Raw genomic sequence first — 11,973 nt, 5'->3', positions numbered from 1 at the left:
TGCAAGAACGACGATAGGATTATGAAAGTGAAAATTGTATATGGAATAGATATTGAATGTCATAAGTGTATGTACACTGCAAGTGGGGATAGAGGAATCAATTAAAAGGAGATTCTGAGAGGATCTCAATGATAGGGGGCAAAATATACCAATTAATATCCGTGGAAATTTGAATAGGCACATAGGAGAATGTCGTAGTGGCTATGTAAATGTTCATGGAGGATTTAGTTACGAAACTAGAATACCAAAGGAGAGTCTATTTTGAATTTCGCATTCTCAAACGATCCCTAGGTTGCTAACTTATGATTTTAGAAGTTGAACCATAGTAAGTGTAATCTAAATTGACTACTTTTTGACAAGGATGATAGATAGAGAACTCTAAACTGTAAGGTTATCTCAAGAGAGAATGTAGCCACCCAACACGAACTTCTTATTCTAAAGTATTCGCCAAGATCAAAGATAAACAAAGCCAAAAAAACAAGATTAAACAATAAGATTTAAAGAAGATAATGCTAAAGTATTCGCCAAGAATTTCCAAAGAAATGTTTGTTTAGCCATTACAAATGCAACTTTCCATGAGAGTTCCATTCATCTAAAGTACCACTAAATTTATTTAGTTTTTCTTTTCATGAAATTTAAAAATATTACAAAAGTGATAGATATCTATACCCATCTTTTTCCTCTAATAAAATGTGTGGCTTCTTTGTTGGAGAAGGATAAATTGTGTAGATAAAAAAAATGCACAAAGAAAAATGGTAAAAAGAGGCAAATCTCTCTATTAGATTACAAACTATCAAAAATGAGGTAAGACATAGGTTACAATACAAAGAACATCGTCGCCCTACTAAACCTACGGAGCCAAAAAAACACTGGCACCTACACTGAAGTTGCATCACTATCTACTCACATTTGATCGACCGATATATATGGCGCACAAAAAGGAGTGCAGCTCGGAAGCCAACAGTTCCAAGCATGAGGAAGAAGCCATAGCAAATGCAAGCCATGTAGCCAAAGAAAAATGATGTTTGCATGAAGCCTGACATATCAGAGCGCGCATAGTAGTAGTATAAGCAATAGCCATATATAAATAACCCGGTGGAGCCACCGCACCAGAAGGACCTGTTATAACAAGTAACCTAATCAGTAGGAATCATAAAAATAAAGATTCTAAAAATAGGTATAGGTAAAACTATAAGAGGCTTGAAAAATTATGATCAGGAGTTATGACACTCAAGGTCAGTAAAGGTACGTGGATGATGAAAAAACAATCTGTCATACCAAAACAACAAACGCAAACAATAGAAAAGCCTTAATCCCAACAATATAGAGTAAGATACATGAACCAAAATTAATCAACATGAGAGATCAGGGACACCCCCACATTTAATTGAGAATTCGAATCATAACTCGCAAGATGTGATGATGATTTACGCTGGTTGTCAGTTGTCACTAATTAACGAAAGCTATGGCATCTAAGATGAGAAAGTTGGACCAAATGACAACCATAAATTGAGATAACAAGGCAACAAGCCAACAATATTGAATTAGACCAAACATTATATACTTCTAAAACAAAGTAGATCATGGATATAGAAAGAATAAAAATCACTTGGAAGTTTAGAGCATGATTCATACCTCCACCACCACTCGTGATCTTCAGCAGCAAGTTGGAAGTACGTCAAAGCCACAGTGATGAAAGCGGTGACGATAATCAAAATAATGAAGACTATGAACAAAATGCTATATATTGTGTAAATCCTGTGGCCCCAAACACTGGCAAAGATGTAGTAGAGCTCTATATAAATCGCACTGAATGGTAAAAATCCAGCCATTGCCATCTGGGGAAGAGTTCCCCGGTACAATGGTAGTGGTGGAATTTCCCTGGGATACTTGGTTGTGCGGCATGGAGCTTGAAACTCAACCTTGCTATTCTTTCCGGCAATTCCACCTAATACAAGCAATGGTGAAGTTACGAGTGTCCAAATAAGAAGTATCACCATTATCGTGCCGAACGGAAGGGCAGCTGTGGCATGGTATACTATTGCAACAGTGTTGAGGAAGCAAAATGTGAGAAACAATGGACCACAGAATAGGCAACCAGTCAATAACAGATTCCTAATCTGTGAAAACCAAATGGGAAAAATATCAGCAAGATACCTAACCCATATCTGAGATGGAAGGCAGAAACATGAGAAACACATACCCAATTTGTTCCTTCCAGCTGGCAGTAGAAGGAGGTTGCAGTATAGCCGGCAATGCCAGATGTAAGAGCATAAATGACAACCAGGGCTGTGAACAAGGCTCCTCGGTTGTATGGATAGAACACTCCAACTAATGCAAGTAGGAATATGAAAACCGTACTGAAGGCAAAAGGGAAAGAGGTTAGATAAAACATTCACAGTGTGGACTACCACCACTTAAAACATGTAGTATAGGAATACAAAAGAAATATTAGGTACTTACAGAGTAAATAGCTGAGTACCAGATCCAAGAGCAGCTGCCAGCACCGACTTGTACTTGGGAAACCTGAAAACATCTCCATGAATGTATTTCCATCCAGTTTCTTCCTGGTCTTCTGCGGTTTCTTCATCATGTGCATACCTGTTATCCAAAAAATGATAGGAATAAAAATCCATAAATGGTACCGCTTGCAGAAAACAAAAGTGTAAGATATCAACTTTAATTAAATCATAGTATATCACTATATCAGATAAGTTGAAGACACAGAATGGTACTCATAATACAACCAATCTTACTTGACAAAATCATTCTTGAGGACTCGCATAAGAATCGTGGCAAGAAATCCAGTCAGGAGAAGCACTGTGACACATGAATTTATGATAGAGAACCAATGGATCTCCAAATGATGAGGAAGAGAGGAAGATTGCGAGTATTTATCCATTCTCTTATCAAAAGGAGTATTTGTCTCTTTCCACTTCACAGTATACATGAATTCTACAATCACCTCTTTGTCCTCAGAAATATCCACCAAAGAGTTGGGATCAGTCCGAACATTGATTTCAATAACACGGTCTTTGTTATAGAAGATGTCAAAATGGATATGCTTACATAAATAATACTTGTACTCGCTTGGGTCTAGTTTTCCTTCCTTGTCGACTTTGCCTAGAAAACCCCAGATTGGCAAGTCATCATAGTACATCTGAAAGTAATAATCTTTGGCAACGGCATCTCGGAACTTAGCAACTTCTTCCTTTTCCATCTTTTTCTTGCAAATGACTTCTGAGTCCTTATCCACTAGGAAGTCAAGTTTGTAGGGTGCACTGACTAGACGGTCTCCATTTAGTACTTCACCAAGCGCTTCTCTCTTTTCCTTGACATGATCTTCACACCAGAAAATATGGATCAAAAATACAGAAATAAAAAACTGAAAATTGACAAGTGACAGCAAAACTGAACTAGTTAATTACCAGGGGAGCAGAATGGCAGATCAAAATACTGATATGTTTCACTGAAAAAAAAAATCCACAAACATCAAATTAAATTATTTACAAGCATAAGCATAATTCAATCGATCACAGGAAACAACGCCACAATAAATTATGAAGTTTAGAAACATTTACACAAAAGTCACTAATTCAAGCCTTTACCAGGGGAAACACATCTTTCCCTGCTAGTTAGTATTTCTTAAGCTTGTTGGTCTATAGATGTGATGTTGCTCGATGACACCCTAACAATAGTGATTTAAATACAAATTCACATATCTACAGCCTTCCATGTAGCTGTTTCACCCAATGTAACATCACGTAAAAACATGGGACACAAAAAATTTCCTATTTCCAGAATTTAAACAGGATACTTAAACAAGAAATCTGAGCCCAAAGATAAGCCTTTAGGCATTCAGTGGATCATCTTATCCCGAATGGCCAACATTTTACCCAAATTTACTCCAACAAGGTAGGCACGTACTACATGATTACACTGATTATTATCCCAAACTCCAGGATTAGTAGTTGATTACCATCCTTAAAAAAGCTACGGGCCCGTTAAAGCATTAAACAAATAAAAGAGCAAAACTTAATACACTAATTCTTTATTGAGGCCGTCTCACCGTGAGACGGCCTCAAATGGGTTAGCCCAAACTCTTAAAAAGAGTGCTTTATGTATAAGTGTAAATTCATATTTCATTGTTTTTTTTATGTTTTTTACTAATGGGCTGCTTGTATGGGCTCGTTCACAGTGAGACGCTCTCATACAAGACTTACTGAACTTAATAACCCCTCCTTTCACGAGGCTCAAATATCTAGCAACTTCTAGCCCAAATTCATTTTTAAAAATCCACTACTAATGTGACTTCGCATCTTTGACACATTTTAATTCACAATCTGTACTCATCAAGTCACTATACTATAGAACTTATGTTTAGATGGAATCATAAATCTCTAATCAACATAACATTTCCGATTCAACATATATATCAGGCAAATATCTTTGACATAAATAATTTAATCCCTGTACATTCCATTGCTCAACATTGTTAGGGTTATTGGTGACTTATGTTCACCAAGTAATCAAAACATGATTAAAGTAATTAATCATTTTAGTTAGTGAAGATTAGAAGAGGACACATCACATTTTGGTGATTGGTAGTATGGGAATCAATAGTACATAGTACTATTGATCATGTAAATCTTGACATATGAAGCAATGAAGTGCATAAAAACAGTCCTTGAACTAAGGATATAAGCATGGGAGACCGTGGGGCATACACGAAAGAGGAAAGGCACGAAACAACAACACTACACATGCTGTACACTTGATAAAGGAGCACCAGTAGGCTCCTTTTCACGATCTGCTACCTGCTGTCCACTACATTTAGATGCTGCCCCTTTTGTGTATTACCTCCCCCTATAAATACACTTATAGATCCTTAGTCACTAGTGCCAAAAGTCTCATCTAAGAGCACTATCTCTTGCTTTATGTAAATTACTCCCATTTTAGCTCCTCTCTTCCCTTACACTTGTCTCCATTGTAATTCCTTCAAGTCTTATATTCTCTCTTTAAACACATTAATATAATCCTAGGCTAGATGGTGGATGTAGCCCAAGATTGGTGAACCACCTTAAATTTTTATCTTGATTATTTATCTGTTATTGTCATTCATTACATACTTGCATCATTTGATTCCTACACTAAGACACAACACAAACATCCACTTAAATTTCATACTTAAGATCCTTGAGTGAGGCTTATAGCCTCTCCTTTCAATCTAATTACCTGTCATTGTGCACTAGACTAGGAATCCAAATTTGAAGACAAAAAGCACAAGATGCATCAGAAAGAACCATAGTTACAAAAAACCTATAAATGCATTTAGTAGAGTTTCAAAACTGAACAAATCCATAAATACAAGAAAGAGATATAAAACCACATAATGCGCAAATTATTAATTCAAGCATAATCTTGATTCTTGCTGAATGTTGACGACTTCAACGGCTCAACGGTTCACCATTATTTTATGACCTTACACATTTCACTTTAAGATCAACAAAGTAACAGGTCAAGCAAGCATGATCCAACCACTAACCTTCACTAATTTCATCAAAAAAAAATTGAATTATAACACAGATCAAAATTAACGCTACTTCCATCTCATTAAGCTAAAAGACTACAAAAATCATCCAAAACAACAAACATCTCAAAATAAGTGAATGTAACAAAAAGTTCAAATCCAAAATTTACCAACTAATCATAATTATCACAAAAAATCATAATCAGGCTTCCTACAGATCAACTAAACGCTAATTTCAAATCACTAACTTTTATAACTAAAACTAAATCAATACGCGAAAACAATATGCATTTCCCAACAGATTCCATTTCAAAATCTGAAAAGTCAAACTCTCCAAAAATAGATCAAACTAATGTCTCTAAACTCAATAAAACTTGATAAATCAGGCGGAAATCGAACATTTTAAGTTAAATTCGAATACGTAACCAAAACAAAGAAAATAAGCATAAACTAGAAAGTTAGATAAAAAAAATAAAGAAAAGAAAAGAAAAGAGACAGAAAGTGACCTAGGATTATGGAAAGGACCAACTTTATTGGCGTAAAGAGGAACTTGTTCTCCAGCTTTATAGCGGTGATCGGATGCATCGGATCTTACTTGAATAACGCCGGAAAAGAGCAAGAAAACAACGGTCACAATATAGGTGGCCAAAGATTTCTCCATTGTTTCGTGATTTCTGTGTTTCAATTAGAAACAATCAATAGTATGAATGAAACAATAGTATGATTTCGTGATTTCTCCATAATAAAGAAAAGGCTGAAGATCATCAGCGGAATGAAACGACGAGAGAGAAAGAAAATGAGTTGAGTGAGATGGTAAAATCGAGTTTATGGGGCATCGTGGTTAATAAAGAGGTTGAAATTAATTAACTTATCCACTTTTTGTCCGGTTTTCAAAGTAGATTTTAAGCTTTAATATCTCCAAATAAGCATTATAAAAAATATAGGACTTTGTTATACATAGCCCTAAGGGCTATCTATAAAAATTAGCAAATTCCTATAATAAATGTACATGGACTAATTTCAATGGAATTTTTGACAAGTTTATTAATAGATCAACAAATTACTCATTAAATTAGCCTTGTAAAATAATTAATCTTTGACAAGTTCACTACAAAATTAAAGTAATAAATTGCTCTTATATTAAAAAAAAAAATTACTCATGATTTATATGGGGAATATAAAAGAATCTTATTAGCATTAATGGTTATATATAGCCCTTAGGGCTACATATAACATTTGCCAAAAATATATAGTACAATAGTATACACTAAGACGAATTTAAGAGATCTCACATGGATATACTTTATTATTTATACGTGTCTTTAAAATCTTAATTAAAATTTTCCCCTCAAAATAAGATATTCTTAACGGGAAATACATTAGAAAATGGAGGTTAGGGCTGAACAGAGTTTGGTCTAGACCGTAAACCAAACCGGACCAAACCGTAATTTAAATGCTTGGTCTGGTCTACGGTCTAAATGGTCTGGTCCGGTTTTTCCGATCCGGTCCCGGTTTTAAAATTTTCAGACTAGACCAGACCGAAAAGCCGTAATAAATTCCGGTCTGGTGAAAACCGTAAACCGTAGACCGAAACCCGTAATTTCCATTTTATTTAAAATTTTAAATGTTACTATTATAACATTATGATTGGGTTTTTTTTAATCCTTGATTCTGAAGCTCTCCCTCGATCCCTTCTCGTTCTCCCTCGATCCCTTCTCGTTCTCCCTCGATTCCTTCTCCTTCTCCCTCGATTCCTTCCTTCTCCTTCTCCCTCGATCTCTCCCTCGATTAATCTCTGAAGACTCTGATTTCTCCTTCACCGTATCAGACGACAGATACCATTCTCCAGGTCTACACTTCAATACTACTAGCTGTGCTGTGCTTCTGTGCTTCTTCGAGGCTTCGACGCTCCTCCTTCAACACTTCACCACGGAATCAAGTGTAGAATCTCGTGATGTAAGTATATTGGTTGATTTTTTAGGGTTTTTTTTATCAGTTTTTGTTTAAATTCGAAGATGAATGGATTGCTTCTGGTGGTTATGTTAATCCTAAGAAAATGCAAGAAAATGTTAATATGTTGAATGTCCTCCTTCAATTTTTTTTATTAGTTTTTGTGTGATATGTTGAATGTTAATGTTAATATCTTCATCCTTTGATATGTTGATATGTTGTTGATATTGGTTGATATTGTAGACTAAATAGATTGTTGATATTGATTGAAAACAGAATATTTGGAACATATGTGAAATATTCTTTGAAATGACAAGTTGTAACTTGTAAGTATTGGTGGTTTAATTGTAGATATCGATGGATGAACCTTTTATAGTTTGCGATGAAAATGAAGTGGATGATCAGGATGGTAATGAAATCAAAAAAGATGAAGCTATGAGCAAACAAAGGAGGAAGCTTGTGAAACCGAGATCCGACATATGGGATCACTTCACCAAATTTACAAACAAAAATATGGAAAAGAAATGTAAGTGCAACTATTGTGGTCGTGAATATAAGTGCAATCCTAGTGTAAATGGGACTAGTACTTATAGAGCACATATAAGTAAGTGTCCTAGATTTTCACTCAATAACAAATCAAATGCTACTCAAACACAATTGAGTTTTCAATCAAGTGTTAATGAACAAGGGGAACAAGAAGCTCACATAAAGAGTTGGATGTTTAACTATGAGGCTTGTAGGCAAGGCTTAGCGTTCATGATAATTGTTGATGAACTTCCCTTTAGATTTGTTGAAGCCTAGGGGTTTAGGTACTTTTGCTCACAGATGCAAAATAAGTTTGTGGTTCCTTCTAGAATGACTATTGCTAGAGATTGTTACGAGATGTTTTTGGATGAAAGATTGAAACTAAAATCTTTTTTAAAAACTAATTGTAGGAGAGTATGTCTTACTACTAACACATGGACTTCAATTCAAAAAATTAATTATATGTGTTTAACTGCTCATTTTATTGATAATGATTGGAAGTTAAATAAAAGAATCTTAAACTTTTGTCCAATATCAAGTCATAAAGGTCAGGCCATTGGAAAGGCAATTGAGAAATGTTTACTTGCTTGGAGTCTTGAAAATGTGATGACCATTACTATTGACAATGCTAGTTCTAATGACACTGCAATTGCTTATTTAAAAACAAGAGTCAAAACGTGGGGAACTAGTGTGTTGAATGGAGAATATTTGCATGTAAGTTGTATTGCTCATATCATGAACTTAGTGGTTAATGATGGTCTTAAATTAGTTACTGATGCTGTTTGCCGAGTTCGAGGTGCTGTTAAATTTATTTTATCTTCTCCATCTAGAATTGAAAAGTTTTATAAGTGTGTTTCGGATGAGAAGAATCCATCAAAAAACATGTTGTCTCTTGATGTGGTCACACGGTGGAATTCAACTTATTTGATGTTAAGCATTGCTTTGAAGTTTATATTGGCATTTGAGAGGTAGGATGGGGAAGATCCAAATTTTCATGAGCATCTTCTAGATCCCCATGGTTATGAGAATGGTTTAGGAAAGCCTACTACTGATGATTCGGACAAGTATTTAGATGAGGTTACAGAAGAAGATGGAGATGGCTTTGATATTTTGACATGGTGGAAAAACAATAGTTCAAGGTTTCCCATTCTTTCTCTTGTAACTCGTGATGTGCTAGTCATTCCTGTATCCACAGTTGCATCGGAAAGTGCTTTTAGCACTGGAGGTCGAGTTCTAGGTTCATTTTGAAGTTCATAAAGTCCAAAGATGGCAGAAGCTCTTATTTCTTGTCAAGATTGGCTTTGTGCTTCTTCTCCAAAAGTTGAGGAGTGCTTGGAGGATATAGCACAACTAGAGAACGGTATGTGATCTTTCATATCATGATTAGTATTATGTTTATTTTATAAAATCATATTTTTTGATGTTTGTTTTTATTGTATAGAGTTATCAAAGATCAATTTGGCTCCTTCAGTTATTGACGTTCCTTGATGCAATGATGCTTATTCATGGATGAAGTCGCTATTGCTGAGTGCTGACTAGTGACTACTATGAATTTACTTTATGTTCTATATTATAAAATTAGTGATGTACTTAACTATTGAAAATTTGTAATGTTTCGGATTTGGTGATGTATTTTGTTTACAGATTATCGTTTATCTTAGATTCTCAATTAAAAAAATACAAAAAAATAAAAAAAACCGTAGACCAGACCAGACCAGACCATTCTAGAACGGTCTGGTGTCTTGACTGGTCTGGTTTGATCCGGTCTGGTGTCTTGACTGGTCTGGTCTGGTCTGAAAAATTTCCAGACCGGACCGTGTGCAGCCCTAACAGAGGTAGTTTGTAGAGAACTCATGTATTCCGGTCCCACTCATCGTACTATGTATGGGAGTTGCTATTGATTTGGGCATAGTGTTGGACCGTTAAAGAATTTTAGGAAAAATTATTCTGAATAATGTTACTTATTGCTTATTTGGTGTAAATAATCTTTAATATTGTAGGTATCTATTAGCTATTACATTCACTTCTTCCTTTTAATGTTTCATTGTTGGTTTACCCCTATTTCTCTTTGCTGGTAAGTATCTACAGTAGCTACTAAAATGTAGCAAATGATGTTGTCAGCAAAAAATATATAAAGGTTGGATTATTTAGAAATAATCAATAATATGAATTATTTACAACAAATGAGTTTTAGGTGAAATTATTCAAGATTATTTTTCCTAAATTATATGATAAAATGAACTTTATATGTGTCTTGTCTTGTCATGGTTAATATTTGCAGTTACTCTCGAGTCAAAGGTCGCATTGGCTATAACTTCATTTTCAATGGTCTAGTCTATTGTCATTTAGCCCTTATGATACCCTAGTCATAACTTTTATTAGCGGGATACATTAAATATAATCGTGCGATCATGATCTTGATAGAGTTTATTTAAAAAACCAAAACGTGTTTGACATTTATGTGTAAAAAACTATTCTCTTCCTTCACCAATGTTCTTTCCATTTGACATATTTCACTTTAAGAAGAGAGAAATTTGATTAATGTTTTTGACACATTGATTAATGTGAGATTTCGTTAAATTCGTCTTAAAATATACTTTTTTATTATGTACTTTTTATAATTTTTTAATAAATATGTTTATAAATATTGAGGTTTGAAATTTGCAGTGAAGGTTATAAAAAGAGTAAACGAGAAGAAAAAAAAATGGAGAGAATGCTTCTCTTCTATCTTCTCTGTGTTGTCTTGCCATCGACAATATTCCAATTTGTTCATCAATCTCTTATGTTTTCTATCTTCTACGGAATTGAGGAAGATAAAACATCAAACAAGGACTTGATGTCTTTTTTTCTTTCAATAAAAGATTGGTGGATCTTTGCCCATTATAATGCTAAAAATAAAATTATTTCCTAATATACTCGAAAGGGAAAAATATTTTCCTGAGTACCGTTCACGTAGGACACCTGGGAGAATTTTTTTTTTTTAATATAACCGCTACCTCACTTAGCGGTTTGCTTAGGAAATCTAAGAGAACCGCTACCTCACTTAGCGGTTTGCTTAGGAAATTTAAGAGAACCGCTACCTCACTTAGCGGTTTGCCCATTAATGTAGTTTTTTTTTTAAACAAAAAAAAAATTTACCCTAAACCGCCACTTGAGATGGCGGTTTTGTAGTTGTACGTACAAAACGGCAGCAGCTTCCTGTTTTGTTCACTTCATCTCATTTCTTTCTCCTTGCTGCCGGTGCACTTTAAAACAAAAAAAATTTCTACACTCCTCATTTACTTCATATCCACAATTCCTCTCATTCAACTAAATTAATTAACTACATTCTCATCTTCTCCTTCTTTACCTGTTCATTTTCATCCTCATTTAAGATATGAATATAACCCTAATTTTTTTCAATATACAAATAGATTTTTTGTTCATTATTGTTGTCATTTGAAGTTATAAATACATTGATTGTTTGTTACATTCTCTTGATTTCATGATTTAAGCTTACATTTTACACATTTGTAGTTGAACTTTATGATTAGGTTTGTATGTATATAAAGTGTTCGATAAAATGCTTCAATGTAAGTTTACTACTTTGTAGGGTTTGTTTAATGGTTTTATTATATATTCGTAGTTGTAGCTTCATATTTGAATTGAACCTTCTAATAAGTGTTGTAATACTTTAATATTACACATTCTTGTGTTCACATTTATACTTCCCTTACTCACAATCAACAATAAAGTGTATGTGAAATCACATGAAAAACATGCTTTTGTTTGCAGAATATGGATCATTATCTCGTTATAGTGTATTGGGGTGGGGAAGTAAGTTATTCTAGATCCGATGTTGTTTATAATGGAGAATTAAATGCAGTGATGTTTATCCATCATTAGAATACTACTTTTGAGGTTTTTCATAGCAAAGTCTATGACGTAATTGGTTGTGATCGCAACTCTTTTATGTTAAAAATGGAGAT

At 34.3% G+C, this 11,973-nt stretch overlaps 1 protein-coding gene across 1 annotated transcript; it reads right to left on the bottom strand.

The window, feature by feature from the left end:
* Positions 1-591: 591 nt before the first annotated feature.
* LOC130825049 (transmembrane 9 superfamily member 3-like) lies at positions 592-6,348 on the bottom strand. The gene is made up of 7 exons (XM_057690077.1): positions 6,037-6,348; positions 3,429-3,469; positions 2,757-3,342; positions 2,464-2,601; positions 2,204-2,360; positions 1,636-2,120; positions 592-1,119 (listed from the first exon to the last, which is right to left on the bottom strand). Exons 1-7 carry the CDS (start codon positions 6,189-6,191, stop codon positions 900-902), a joined length of 1,782 nt encoding a protein of 593 aa, XP_057546060.1. The 5' UTR covers positions 6,192-6,348; the 3' UTR covers positions 592-899.
* Between the last annotated feature and the right edge of the window lie 5,625 nt (positions 6,349-11,973).

Source organism: Amaranthus tricolor, chromosome 1 (assembly GCF_026212465.1).
Source record: "Amaranthus tricolor cultivar Red isolate AtriRed21 chromosome 1, ASM2621246v1, whole genome shotgun sequence".
Taxonomy (NCBI): domain Eukaryota; kingdom Viridiplantae; phylum Streptophyta; class Magnoliopsida; order Caryophyllales; family Amaranthaceae; genus Amaranthus; species Amaranthus tricolor.
Note: the sequence above shows the minus strand (reverse complement) of the source record. Positions and strands in the feature narration are given on the sequence as shown.